General features: G+C 35.0%; 2 protein-coding genes and 1 pseudogene across 3 annotated transcripts; 2 read left to right on the top strand and 1 right to left on the bottom strand.

Annotated features, from left to right (window-relative positions):
* The first annotated feature begins 2,515 nt into the window (after nucleotides 1-2,515).
* LOC121238747 (chloroplast envelope quinone oxidoreductase homolog) lies at nucleotides 2,516-6,645 on the top strand. 2 transcript variants are annotated; one of them, XM_041135758.1, is made up of 5 exons: nucleotides 2,516-2,704; nucleotides 3,717-3,858; nucleotides 3,955-4,043; nucleotides 5,722-6,411; nucleotides 6,506-6,645. In XM_041135758.1, exons 1-4 carry the CDS (start codon nucleotides 2,639-2,641, stop codon nucleotides 6,409-6,411), a joined length of 987 nt encoding a protein of 328 aa, XP_040991692.1. In that variant the 5' UTR covers nucleotides 2,516-2,638; the 3' UTR covers nucleotides 6,506-6,645. The 2 variants fall into 2 exon arrangements, with proteins under 2 accessions (XP_040991692.1, XP_040991691.1); XM_041135757.1 differs by having other exon boundaries at nucleotides 6,486-6,579.
* A 1,031-nt stretch (nucleotides 6,646-7,676) lies between these two features.
* LOC121239454 lies at nucleotides 7,677-10,335 on the top strand (annotated as a pseudogene).
* A 438-nt stretch (nucleotides 10,336-10,773) lies between these two features.
* On the bottom strand, nucleotides 10,774-14,509 carry LOC121238746 (chloroplast envelope quinone oxidoreductase homolog). Its single transcript, XM_041135756.1, has 4 exons — nucleotides 14,358-14,509; nucleotides 13,483-13,624; nucleotides 12,334-12,425; nucleotides 10,774-11,593 (listed from the first exon to the last, which is right to left on the bottom strand). Exons 1-4 carry the CDS (start codon nucleotides 14,421-14,423, stop codon nucleotides 10,904-10,906), a joined length of 990 nt encoding a protein of 329 aa, XP_040991690.1. The 5' UTR covers nucleotides 14,424-14,509; the 3' UTR covers nucleotides 10,774-10,903.
* Nucleotides 14,510-14,942: the final 433 nt, after the last annotated feature.

Genomic DNA, 14,942 nt, shown 5'->3' with positions numbered 1-14,942 from the left:
CGCCAGGTCGAGCGCCCATCGAGCGAACCTCTCTGGAAGGTTCCGCTCGAGCGCCAGTCGAGCCATGTTGAGCACACTTCAATCTTTTTCATGAACACACTTGTTACAACTCAACTTTACATAGGTTTTCACAAGAATATGCCAATTAACTCATTTTTCCCTCAACACTTTCAATGTTAGGAAAATATTCTCATACCAACCATCTCTCGGCTTTGATTGTTCGTTGAAATTTAATTTATTTATATTAATTAGATAGGAGGATATATAATTTGGAGGTCCCGACGAATGTCTTATTACAACTTAATAATATTGATAAAAATAATTAAAAAGCAAGGTTTGAAAATTGAAACCATTAAAGATTGATCCCCACCCGCCCTTTTTCATTGTTCTTGAATAAATTAAGGTTACGTTTAAATATTGAGATAAGATGTGATAATTTTAGATGAAAATTAAAAATTAAATAAAATATTATTAAAATATTATGTTTTAATATTATTATTATTTTAAAATTTGAAAAAAATTAAATTATTTATTATATTTTGTATAAAAATTTTAAAAATTTATAATAATAAGATAAGATAAAATTTTCTTTTTTCTCTCTTTTGTCAAGGTTTTCACTTTTCAAATGGACGAGGGAAACTTCTAAATACCAAGGGATGTGAGCGTCATTAAATAATTAGGGTCCGGTTTTTATGTCCATTAGCGAGTCTTGAATCTTGATAGCTCCTTCTAGCCTTTAGGTTTCGTTTGAAAACATAATTCATCTCAACTTATTATTATAATTTTTTAAAATTTTAACATAAAATATAATAAATAATTTAATTTTTTTAAATCTTAAAATAATAATAATAATAAATAATATTTTATTAATTTAATTCAATTCACTTCAACATCTAAATAGGCCGTATGGTTGATACGGTTCGGATCTTTATGTAAGGAAAAAAGGATGCGGTTCGGACCGTTGATTTGATGAACATGACTGACACACGAGTTTAAGCTGTGAACCGGTTTCATTACGGGAATTGCTATCCAGCTAAAAGAAAGCACGAAACTTTCATGCCTTTGTTGTCAGAGATTGAAACGTGTAATGAAAACATTTTTGTCGCTTTCAGAACTGCGACGTACGTTTTCAGAAGGGATAAGAACAAAAGAGTTACAGGCTATGGATAACGTGAATTTTCAAAACTTAAAAAAAAAAAAAAAAAAATTATATTTTAAGAACGTTATCATCTCGTTTTATTCTATTATTATAATTTTTTTAAATTTGTATATAAAATATAATTAATATTTCAAATATTTTAAATTTAAAATAATAATAATATTAAAAAATAATATTTTAATAATATTTTATTCAACTGATTTAAAATTATCTTATTATTAAAACGAAACCTTAATAAAATATTTATATATCATGATTTGATTTAAAAAGTAAAATTTGAATTTTAAATTTATTAAATTAAATCTTATCGTTAAAATTATGTAGATACTGTATTATACACATTAATTTAAAAATAAAATAACTCAAAAAATGATATTAGTAATGCGCATTATGATTTAAGTTTCAAATTCAAATACCAAGCCTCCAAACTGATGCTTTGGTTGTCATATTACAACATATTAATAGTAATAATTATAATCTTTATAAAAAAATAAAATGTTAGGAAAACAAAATGAGAGAAGTTTATATTTTATTAAAATAAGAAAATGATTTATACTTAGAATGTATAAATTCCGTATGTTTTGGCTGTTCCAGTTATAATACTCAATGTGCCCTATTGATGTGCTACTACCGTAGTGGGGTGCCACGTGGGTTCTAAAAAAATAAAAAGTAAATATTTAAAAAATACGACATCTGAAAATACAAAAAGATGAGGATTATCCTAACTACCATCTTTCATTTTTATGATTGCATTTTATTTATTTTTAATAAATTATATGGTACCACCATGGGATACTTGAAATAAAATGAACGGTATAATTAAATCGCATAGTAATATTTTGAAAAGAAAAATTCTATATACCAGCGTTCTACTTTCATCATATTATATATATATATAAAAAAATTATAGACATAAACTTCACACTTTATATATCGATTTAAAAATATATTATTTTATTTTTTTTAGCCACATAATGAAATAATTTTAGATATATTTATAAGTAAACAAGATAAAAATATAAAATAATATATTTTTAAGTGAATATATAAAATGTAAAGTTTATAAATAATATTATTCATTTATATATATATGATGTAACATATTTATTACTTTTAAATATAAAACCGATTCGTTTCATTTGTGACCCAACTGATAGGGAGTCCAAGAGTCGAAGGATTTAGGCCTACAATTATTCTGCATAAGAGCCCAAAGCCCAGAAAAGGAAATATTGTACTTGTGACGTTTGATGTGGGTGGGACCATGGCATTGTCCAAGTGTGCAGTATACGTGGCGCGAAATCACCAAACGGTCGATATTGATGTCATCGGGGGTAAACACGTGGGACTGAATTTGAGACGCTGGTTGCCGATGAATGCTACATTTACGTTTGGGAAAAAGAAAAAAGGAACACCACTTCCTTACCGTAGAAATCATTTATAATTTACACTTTCCCCACCATTTCCTTTTGAGCGGTGGATATGGCAGGAAAACTCATGAATGCAGTTCATTATACTGCCTACGGTGGCGGACCAGATGGCTTACAGGTTATTCCTTTTTCATTTTGTACTACATATATGCTGCTTTAAATTACTCTCTCACCATTCTTAATTGTTTTCCTTTGAAATCTCTTCCTGAAGTTCTTGAAATAAGTGTCTTTTACAGTTTACTTCTTGTTTGTTTAGGAGTTTCTGTGACTGATGAAGGCTCTCCAGACTCAGATAGAAGTTTTGAATTTTAGGTTTCATTTGGATTCAAGAGATGAGTTGAGATGGTTTTAGATGAATTGAATAAAATATTATTAGAATATTATTTTTTAAATATTATTATTGATTTGAGATTTAAAAAAGTTGAATTATTTATTATATTTTACGTGAGAATTTGAAAAAATTATAATGATGAGATGAGATGAGATGAGATGAGATGAGTTTATATGAATTTTCAATCCAAAGGGCTTAAAAGGCGATTAAGAATTGGGTTTGGGGTTGAGGATCCGTTTGGTGTCCTGTGCAATTTTGTCTATTAGTTGATGGCATGACATGATGGAATAATTTAATCAATTTGGTTATTGGGTGTTTGTATGTCCCATGGAATTGGATTGGCCATTTTGTGGGAAAATGTGCTAGTTTACTGGTTTCAGATCCAGCTTCCAGGACATACAATTCATATATAATCTAGGAGACAGAAACTTATAACCCAACATGGTTACAAAGACGTTGTATTCGGACAAAATGCTTGGTACATGATTTGAATTGTAAAAAGGAATAATGATATATACAAGTCCAAAATGTACAATATTTTATATAAAAGTGGACTCCAATTTACTTTTAGACCATTTTCTTACAAAAGACGAGCATCTTTACAAACTGATCTGGTTGGCATGGTATGTCATATTGTAATATATTTTTTTTTTTTGTAAAGACTCCTCATGCTAGCTCAATTTATGAGCTTTCTTTTGTTTTTATGTTTGCTTCACACAATGAAGCCACTGATTTTATATCATTATGAACCTATGGCTACCTCAAATGAATTTTTTGTGAATTTCATGCTTGTTTGCAGCATGTGGAAGTTCCAGTTCCCACTCCTAGTAAAGATGAGGTATTGTTGAAATTAGAAGCAGTTAGTCTAAATCCATTTGATTGGAAAGTTCAGAAAGGCATGCTTCGGCCTTTTCTTCCTCGCAAGTTTCCTCACATACCTGGTAAATCAATTTCATCCCCACCCCCCCGCTGGAAAAGAAAAAGAAAATAATTTTAATTTTTGCTTCAAATAATGAATATTTTCCTTGTCGGAATAGCTTCTGATGTGGCAGGTGAGGTTATAGAGGTTGGACCAGGAGTAAAAAATTTCAAGCCTGGGGATAAAGTTGTAGCTTTTACCTCCAGGGTACGATCTTGCCTATATTCTTTTGGTTTGTTCTTAGCTTAATCTGAAAATACACTTCTAGTTCTCATTGTCGGGGAAGAACAACCTGACCGACAACAAGATTCCAACAGTCGATGATTGCTAGCTTCATTGTAAGAGAATTAATTTTGGTGTCCATGGAAACTTCCCCCATCATCTTTGGGCGAACAGTCTCACTAAGTCATAACAAAATCGAAATAATGCTATGCGCTTTGACTGTCAATTTCTCATACCAGTTGGCTTGACATTGAGCAAAGGAGAGTATTTTATGATTCATTTATCTTTTCCGTTCATTCCATAGATTAATAAATTGATTCATATTCTAATTTTAGGGGGATTGGGTTTATACTTGTTTTTCATGCAATGGGTTCTGATTCTCTCTTTAAACCCTCTATCATAAGTAGGTGAAGTTGGCTTATGAGAAGCTTGCAATGTGCATAATACAAAAATCATTAAGCCCTCTATCGTAATTCACATATTTTTCTGAAACAAAACAAACAAAAAGAGAAACGCTTTCATTCTTTTACATAGAGTGATAGATATTTAGCTTTTAATTAGGATTTGGTCATCTCAAAAGAGAATCGTGACTGTTTTAAGAACAAATTGGAGCATGCTTAACCAAACTATACACGAAACCAGGATAAATACTTTTATTGGCGAATTCTTATGGGTACTACAGAGTTTCATGTTAGACTTTGGGGATATTAGTATGTATTCACTCAAGCAGAAATGTTAGTGGTTTGGAGCTTCTTTTAGAGTTGAAGATTATCTAATGAAAAGCTTCAGTTTTCTAACTTCCCAAGCATTGCTAGTATATTTTCTTCATGGTAGTGTAGGCTTGAGCTCATGCATGGTTGCGTACTTCCACATAAACTGTTTACAAATTTTAATATTTTTTCTGTGCCAAGTACTTATAAAAAAAAAATAAAATTGCTGAAGTAACTTGACCGCACATCTGTTTGAATTTGTACAGTTGATAAATTGTGCCACCAGGCTCACAACTTTGCAGTAAGCTGAGCGCGCGCATGATTTTTGTCCATAAGAAACTTGAGATTTCCTTGTCTTAATATATACCTTCTTAAAAGTCGTTATCAAAACCAGACTGGGCTGGCAAGAGAAATCAATAAGCCGGTATCCCAGCCAACTGTTGAGTATGATTTTTTGTTAGGCTGTCTGCGAAATGTATTATACATGGCACCAATTGAATCAGAAAGCTTCAAGTGACCTGGTGTGTACTGGGCGACCTTTGTTCAGACAGAGTAAGGAGGGGTGAAGGGTTGACTATTATGAACTTTGCTGTATTCTAACATAGCAAACAATGACTTTAGAAGGTTGTTCTAGGTGTATCGCGACCATGTCAAAATTTTTAAACTTACCTGCTGATATTGGGATGCATATGGTGTGCATTGGACACATGTCTGGCCTTTTCCAATCCTATACAGGCTTTAAAACTTCTTATTTTTTGGGGTGTGAGAGTGATATAAAAATGATGTAGTCATTCCATTTGGCATGATGTTGCACCATTTTATTCATAATGATGTTAGATGTCCCGAGTTTGCTAACCTGGTAATAGGAGGTATAATCTAAAATGCCCTGCATCAGATTTTTAGTATCTGCTGTCTCGGTTCAATGTATGTTGAGGTTCTTGCGTTGATGACAGAATGGAGGTGGACTAGCAGAGTTTGCTGTAACCAAGGAAAGCTTGACAGTTGCAAGACCACCTGAAGTTTCAGCAGCCGATGCAGTTGGCCTCCCGATTGCAGGTTTGACAGCACACCAAGCTGTCACTCAATCTGCTGGTATCAATCTTGATGGAAGTGGCAAGGAGGCAAACATTCTGGTAACTGCTGCTTCAGGTGGTGTGGGTCACTATGCTGTTCAACTGACCAAGCTGGGAAATGCACACGTGACAGCCACTTGTGGCGCACGCAACATCGAACTTGTCAAGAGCTTAGGGGCTGATGAGGTTCTCGACTACAAGACCACAGATGGGGCAGCTCTGAACAGCCCATCTGGTCGAAAATATGATGCAGTCATTCACTGTGCAACTGGCATTCCTTGGTCTACTTTCGAACCTAATTTGAGCCCAAATGGGAAGGTAATTGATATTACTCCAGGACCTACTTCCCTGGTCACTTTTGCCCTGAAGAAACTTACTTTCTCCAAGAAGCAACTGGTGCCACTAGTCTTAATTCCCAAGGGTGAGAACCTCCAATATCTTGTTAACTTGGTCAAGGAAGGGAAGCTCAAGACAGTGATTGACTCAAAATATCCCCTGGGCAAGGCCACAGAGGCTTGGGCTAAGAGTATTGATGGCCATGCGACTGGGAAGATCATCGTTGAACCTTAGGTAAATATAATGCGCCTGGAAATGGTTGTCTTGATGCAATTAAATGAGAATATTGTTTAATATATTAGAGACAGGGCTTCTAAGCTGTAAACAGGGTTATGAGAATATTGTTTAATATATTGGAGAATGGAGAAAGCCTTCTACACTGTAAAACAAGGCTTCCGAGGATGTTTGTTTTGTGCAACAGCCAAGTTCATGCCGTGTGATATTGCAAAATGATAATGTTCAGGTTCACATTTATGTTGTCAATTTGTTCTTTTAACTGTAGATTCCCTCACATATTCATCACCCGGACTAGGTTTTACTTCAAAGAAAATTTTGAAAAGAGAGAGTTATTTCATAAAAGTAAATTCACTAATTGATCTAGTTTAATATGGTATATTAGATTGTAAAGTTACTCTTATTGTAAAATTAATTTAATGAATTACATAGGTCCCGTTTGGATTAAGAGTTCATCTCAATTCATCTAATCATTAAGATTTTTTCAAATTTTTACATAAAATATAACAAATAATTTAATTTTTTAAAATTTTAAAATAATAATAATATTAACAAATGATATTCTAATAATATGTTATTTAATTTTTATCTCAACTCACTATTTAAATCTTACTATAAAGTCATATCAGTTTGTGCTTCTCTGAAACAGGCGGAGAACGATGGAACTTTATAGTAAGCTCTGACGTGAGGCATGCAGTGAATGATGAAATGGTTTGAATTAAAAGGTTTTATCGAGTCAAGTTAAATAAAAATATTAAAAAATTAAAAAATTGTTTGAATATAATGTTTTTAATATAAATTTTATTTTGAAATATAAAAATGTATTATTTTTTATGTTTTGTTTATAAGTAAGAAAAAGTTATAAATATTAGATAATTTAAATATTAGATAATAATTAAATAAAAAAGTTGAAAGTTGAAAATTGAAAATTATATTTTATGTTTTAATAATATTTGTAAAGAAAATCATTTTGAGATAAAACGAGATCATCCAAGTTCCCAACTAATCTCGCTTTCCAACCATGCAAATCTGTCTCGCTGCATCATGCAGTCCACGATAACGGGCTGATACGATTCACGCCGCTCTGCCTCTTTCCCTCTCTGCATGTTGAGTCAGACAAACAAACTCGTCCGCTTCCAATTGAGATCTGCTAGTGTATTTCCATATTCTCAAATCGACTTCCTTTCTTTCTTATGTGTCGCCACACAACCAGCCAATCTGAGAATGTATAGATGGCACAATCTCTGGCGTATCGGCCTTGATCAAGTCTCTGGTCTCTCATAAGTCATATGACCCCACTTTCGGCTTCCAAGACTATTGAGCGTCACGGCTACAACATGGAACTTGGTGTTCGGTTTTTCAAGTGGGTTTGCAAGCACTCCACCCCTTGTTATGACTTAGACAGTAGAATCATTCTGTTGAACTCAATAATATCTTTCAATTTGTATGCTATTGCACATAAGGCCGGAATTGAATTAGGCAACGTGTGTAGTGGTAGTGAAACTGAGATGTTGAAGCTGATGGGTGCGCTTGACGAGATGCGCAAGGTTGGCTTTAGGCTAAGTTACCCTTGTTATACTACTTCATTGTTGTGTTAGGCTAAGTTGGACATGGGTTCCTTCGCATTTTTGGTCTATACGAGAATGGTTGGTGATGGGTTTGTTCCTGCTTTTATGGACTACAGAACCATAGTTAATGCTTTATGCAAGAATGGGTTTGTACAAGCTGCTGAAATGTTCGTGTATGGTGTTGAAACTTGAGTCTTGTTTGAATGCTCATATTTGTACTTCTTTGATTTTGGGTAATTGTAGGGAAGAAGATATCCAGGAGGCGTTCCGGGTGTTTGAGAAATGTGTTGGGTTGTGTGTGAAGCCTGGTTTGTGAGTAGAAAATCTGTTTCTCTCGACTGTCGCTTGAGCGGAGTCTTCTACGACAGTGGGCTCGAGCGAGATACAAACCCTAGTATTCGCTTGAGCCAATGTTGATTGGTTGTTCGTTCAAGGCGCACTCGACACACCGCTCGAACAAAGAACTCTGTTTTTGCCAATTAGGATTTCCAGCGCTGTTTACTATAAATATGTAATATTTAACTTATTGTGCACGTTTTTCAGAATATTTTTCAGAGAGAACAATAGTCAAGGGAGCGCATGTTATGTGAGAGAGCAAAAAGCCCTAGAGAGAGTTAGTTGAGATTGAGAGATTGTAATCTCTTCTGATCAATAAGATTTCTACAATTCTATGGACGTAGCCAAGTTATTGAATTACGTAAATTGTGTGTCGTGTTTGTTTGATCGTGTGCTTGTTTATTTGTTTGCCATAGTTGGTGTATGTGTGTTTTGCACAACAAAATGGACATTGCAAAGGAGGGCGGATAAGTTTCTGCATTTGAGCTGCTTGCTGTGATGGAAAAAAAGGAACTGCAAGCCCAATATTCGAACATACAATGAGCCTAATTTTCAGAGGTTGTGCGGGGCTAATAAATCTCACAAAGCCTTACGAGAAGGGTAGTCCATGGAGGGTTATTACCTGACAGGGTAACTTGCAATATATTGATTGATGGATTTTGCCTAGAAGGTCAAATTGGAATGGCTTTTGAAATATTCAAGTCAATGAATTCTTTTGGTCTTATACCCGATGGCTTTACTTTCACTCCTTTAATTGATGGGCTCTGTAAACAGGGTAGACCAGAGAAAGCATGTGATATTTTAGGTTTAATGGTGAAGAAGGGAATATCCCCTGATGAAATAACATTTACAGCTCTTCTTGATGGGTACTGCAAGATTGGAGAAATTGGAAATGCATCAAGGCTTTTAATGAGGGTGGTGGAGAAGAGGAGTTTGACAACCTGTAACATGTTCCACTCCTTTCTTGATGTTTACAGCAAAAATGATAAGGTGCATGAAGGAAATGCTGTGTTTAGCAAGATGCTAAAGTATGATTTTGTGTAGCGACTTACACAATATTAATAGATAAGCTCTGCCGAGCTGGTGAGATTACTCGTGCCTTTAACATGTTGGAGTTGATGAAGCAGGATGGCTGTACCCCAAATGTCGACACAAATACTGTAATAATTACTTGTCTCTGCCAAAATGGAAGTGTGGAGGAAGCAGAGATGCTTCTCTTAGGATGTCTCATTTAGGTATATCTCCGAATCACATTACGTATACTCCATTTATGAAAGCACATGTCAATACCGGTAGGTTGCATCGTGCCTTCGAGATTCTGAGTATGATGGTTGAAAATGGTTGTCAACCAAGTAGTCATATATATATATATATATATCTGCCCTACTTTCGGGGATTGTTATGTCAAACGGGGCCACTGAAGCCAGTGCAATCAGTTCTACCTGCTGTAAAGAAGGTAGAACCTACTTTCAAGCTCGAAGATAAACTAGAGAAATGTGGTGCGCCTATTACCCACTTTGACAATTTTATATCTACTCTGTTTATGCAAGGAGGGAAGAATTGCCGAAGCAGATAATCTGACGAAAAATATACTGAAATGACGTCTGTTTCCTGAGAAGGCATTATGTTGTATCACGAGCCGTACTGCATGGAGCCTGACTTCATGAAAACAATTATCAATCATGGGCTTGTTCCATCGATTGCATCTTACTGTTTGGTCCTCCATGGTCTTTACCGTGAAGAAAAAGTTCAACAAGCTGAAGAACTTGTTTCTGATCTCTAAGATAGATACAATGGTGTCAAGGAAAAGCTGCAGTCTTACCATATATCGAGTTTTTAGTCAAGGAAGTTGAACCTTAGAACTATCTCGAGATTCTCAAAGTAATAGAGGGAGTCATGTATTACGATGAGTCATGAGAGGCCAATTATCTGGTTATACTACGTTAATTTAATGAGTAATATTATATGCAGTCGTGGAGGAGTGTGCAAGTATTTTATAGTCACTTTGAAAAAAAATAAAATCTACTATTAAAAAATTATTATTTTTTTATATGAGTCCCGTATTTATTTACTTTTTTTTTAAAGTGATTGGACAATATTTATACACTCGACTGCGACTATCATTTTTCTAATTTTTAAAATCTTCGGTGGTTACTCTGGAAAAGGTGCATTGGCAAGTTTTGACGCTTTCCATATCCCATCAAACTTATCAAATGCCATTTTTTCAAGGTTTCCAATTGAGTAATCGTTCGAGCAAGCTAGAACGAGCTTTTGTTACATGTCTTCGAGATTATTGAGAGAGTTTGAAGGATAACAAATTGATTTCCTATTAATAAACAAGTTGATCATTAGAATAGCCCACGTAGATCAAGAGTTCTGGAGTCGATAAATGCAAAAGAGAGTTTATTATGATTACGGCCCCCAAAAACATTCCGCATAATATCAAAGGTTTGGAATATCAGGTCAAATGCCTCATTCAGCTGCATATATCTAGTTTTCTTTGTATTCATTAGTAAAATAACCTATAGACAAACCCCTTAACCTTAAGTGCATAACATTTACAGGTTCAAAGCATGTCATACATCTATTCAAGGTTCCACGACGATCTTCCCAGTAGCATGGCCATCAATACTCTTAGCCCACGCATCTTCAGCCTTGCTCAGGGAATGCTTCGAGTCAATTACAGTTTCAAGTTTATCTTCCTTCAGCAACTTAACGAGATAATCCAGGTTCCCACCCTTGGAAATTAGTAATACGGGTAACAACTGCTTCTTGGAGAAGGTAAGTTTCTTTATAGCAAAAGTCAATAAGGCACTTGGTCCGGGAGTTAAATCTAAGACCTTCCCATTTGGAGCCAGATTAGGCTCAAAAGTTGACCAAGGAATGCCTGTTGCACAGTGGACCACAATATCATACTTCCGACCGGATGGGCTCTTCAGAGCTGCCCCCTCGGGGGTCTTGTAGTCGAGAACCTCGTCAGCCCCTAATCTCTTGACAAAGTCGATATTGCGGGACCCACAAGTGGCAGTCACGTGTGTGTTTCCAAGCTTTGCCAGTTGAACTGCATAGTGACCCACACCACCTGAGGCAGCAGTGACCAGAATGTTTAGCTGCTCGCCACTCCCATCAAGCTTGATCCCAGCTGATTGGGTGAGCGCCTGGTGAGCTGTAAGACCGGCTACAGGTAAGCCTGCACCTTCAGCTGCTGAAACTTCAGGTGGCCTAGCAACTGTTAGCCTCTCCTTGGCCACAGCAAACTCAGCTAATCCACCTCCATCCTGTCATTGTATTGTAAAACAACAGACAGAAAATAAATATAGGCTATATCGATAACTAATGCCAGAATATTATCACAGGCTCACAGCTGGAACATCCATCCAATAACCAGAAGGAGTTGCTGCAGGTGTTAAGTGTTCCCATCCCAGTACAACAATTTGTGACAACTTAACATAAGGACCATTCAAAGATAATTTGAATGTACGAAATAATTAAATTTCAAATTAATTGTTGTTGCAAGCAGCATGCACATCCAACCATCTAAAAGATTTTCCATTGCCCCATATCCTTATTACTCTGTTCCCATGTACCGTCAATGCCATGTAGCACCCGGTGGGGTCTAGGAGCATGAACATAAGCAAATTAGTACCAGAAATGCTCTCTGATTTTTCAACAAAATAATAGCAAGGTATTTCTAAATATAACAATGGGCTCCATTCTGTTAAGAGCTATCCAAACTGCCCTGCTCAGAGGAAGTAAGGAGAGGAGAGGGGAGGGGGGAGCTATTAAGGTAAAACTTTTATGAGAATATGCCTTCTATATATATATATTTCTTATAACAATGATTTTTTCATCTGATTTCCACAGTTGGAAAATAGGAAGAAAAAAGCAGTCCGTTACCAGTGCAGGAATCATTCCTTGTCACCAATCATCCAAATCTTTTTTATCATACGATCATGCTTCCTCATTCTATTCAATTGCAGGGAACTAAAAAACTAAAGGAATAAGAATGAGTGCTCACAGCATGGTTAAGCATAGCTACGACTTTGTCACCGGCTTTGAAACTTTTGACCCCCGGACCAACCTCTACGACCTCTCCTGCCACATCAGTACCTTAACCAACAAGGAATATATTCAGCCAAAAGGGAAAAATGTGGCACTTCCCGAAAATTTGCCCCACACAGAAGTCAGTTCAGTAGTATCATTGAAATACTGAAGTATTGATGTAGTAATATAATTTCTATTTAATTTTTTTTTATAAATAATTCGAGGTGCAATCCAATCCAAGTACACTGGGTGCATACAAGAGAAAGCAACTCATTGGAGAGAGGGTAAAGGGTAAACAAAGAGCCAAAGATACTCTGAGCCACTTGATGTTACTGTATCAGTTTTGATTTCACAGTTCAATATCTAGAGGCCACTTTAGTACTAAAGGAAAGTCAAATGCTCCCAGCTTCTTTTGAAACTGGCATAAGTAGTTGAACTGTAAGATGTATAGAATGCTGATTAGAAATTCTTCTTCATCATGTCAAATTGAGTAGCCTGAGCCAAGCCCAACCACCCATGGTCAAAGAAATATGGAAAAAAATTATTTTTAATTACTAAATAAAATATGTGAAGATATGTTTGAAAGTCCAATTTGGAAGTAACTACAGTGCCGTCATAGCATAGTGCTGCAAGCATGGCATTGGAAAGTGAGGTGAAGACTCAACACTCAATCCTTATCCTCTGGAAAAGGGTAAAAGGTACAAACTTTCTGTTCAAGTGTACTTGAAATCGCGATATTCCAGAAGCATGAATTTGTATCTTCATAATTAATAAACAAATGGCCACTAAAGAGAATCCAGAAATAAGTTCTACCCAATTTAACATCAACATAGAATCTTCAAGTTAAATTAGATTTTCTGTCGTGCTTATGCTCTTATAAATAGTCAGCATGTCTTTGACAAAAAAATTAACTGCCGTCAAAGAATAACAGGCTATCCAAATTTGACATATAGCTTAGTACCGTTTCACAACTGTCAACGATATATATATATATATATATATATATTGATAAGTAACTGTCAACGAGAGATATGTATTAGAATGCATTTCTAAGGTCAAATAAGCCTAACAAGGTGCCATAAAAAGTTCTGTTAATAGAAACAAAGAGCAATAAAGAATTTACCAGGCACGTGAGGGAACCTGCGAGGCAACAAAGGCCGCAGAATGCCTTTCTGAATTTTCCAATCAACTGGATTTAGACTAATTGCTTCCAGTTTTAGCAAGAGCTCATCCTTTTTTGGAGTGGGAACTGGAACTTCAACATGCTGCAGCATAAATGAAAATTATCACAGTAATCTTTACAAGCAATTACAGATGTACTGATATAGTATCAATGGCATTATAGATCTGCAAAGCAAGCAGCAAATGCAGGTAAAATATTCACAGATATTCAACCACATATAGTTTTACCATTTAATTCTTCTGCAACAGGAAGGTGCAGTTTGGGGAATAAGGGGAAACCTACGGATTGTGTGTTCGTTTACATATACAACAGTTTTCAGTATTTAACATGCCAAAATAGCCATGTTCAATTCTGGCAATAAAAAAGAATATATGCCATTAATGCTCCTTGAATTATTTTTCAGGAAAAACAAAAGGATGGCACTGCAGCCTGAAATAGATACAGGCTCCATTTCCAATTCTACATCAAAGACATATTGAACACAGATCAACATATTAACCCAAAATTAGGTTAAAGCAGGGGTACATTCAAACACCAAAAAAAGGAATCCCCTTAGAAATTCACTCCAATTTATTGACCATCCCAGTCTCGAATAAGAGAAACCAATCCTAGCGCCCTCCATAACCGGAAAAAAATTAACAAATTTAACGGGCCAACAGGGTTTGGAACGAAAACAAAAACAAAGGATTAGGTGGGTCTTCAATCCAGACTACATACTATGATCTGCTTTGCCAACTCCGTTGTACTTTCTAATTCTAAATACGAAACTCAAAGGCAATAAAAGAAAAATGAAACGGAATTAATACGAGAACAACCTTCAAACCAGCAGGTCCTCCACCATAGCCAAAGTACTGAACCGCATGCATAAGCTTTCCTGCCATACTCGCAGACGAGAAATCGGTGTGTAGAGGTAGAGTGAGATAGGGTCTGAATTTAATTCGAAAGTTTAGCGGTGGTAACGGCAAATTCTAGAATTAGAAGGAGTAAATGACGGAAATGGGCATGTCGACGTAGAAAATATAAATGTTTTGGCTTTTATTTCTCAAATTAGCTATAACATTAAGAACTTAAAAAATAAAAAAAAAGCTATAATATTAAGAAAAATTCTATTTATAAATCAGCGTCTATCACACATTTAATAAATTACTTACATGATATACGTACATGATATAGTATAATTTGATTAATAAATTTTAAAATCTAAATCTTTCAAATTAAATTATATTTTTTAAATAAAATTGATTATGTACTTCACATATCAACTTTTAATGATATTAAGAAAATTTATATTTTTAAAAAAAATTTCCAATTACTGTTTAGACTAAAAATCAGTGCGTTTATCATCTTCGAAAAAATAGTTTCAAAGATGATAAAATTACATTAATAATTTAAAAAGAATT

The sequence above is a fragment of the Juglans microcarpa x Juglans regia genome, chromosome 7D (assembly GCF_004785595.1).
Source record: "Juglans microcarpa x Juglans regia isolate MS1-56 chromosome 7D, Jm3101_v1.0, whole genome shotgun sequence".
Lineage (NCBI taxonomy): Eukaryota > Viridiplantae > Streptophyta > Magnoliopsida > Fagales > Juglandaceae > Juglans > Juglans microcarpa x Juglans regia.
This window is presented reverse-complemented; position numbering and strand designations above follow the sequence as displayed.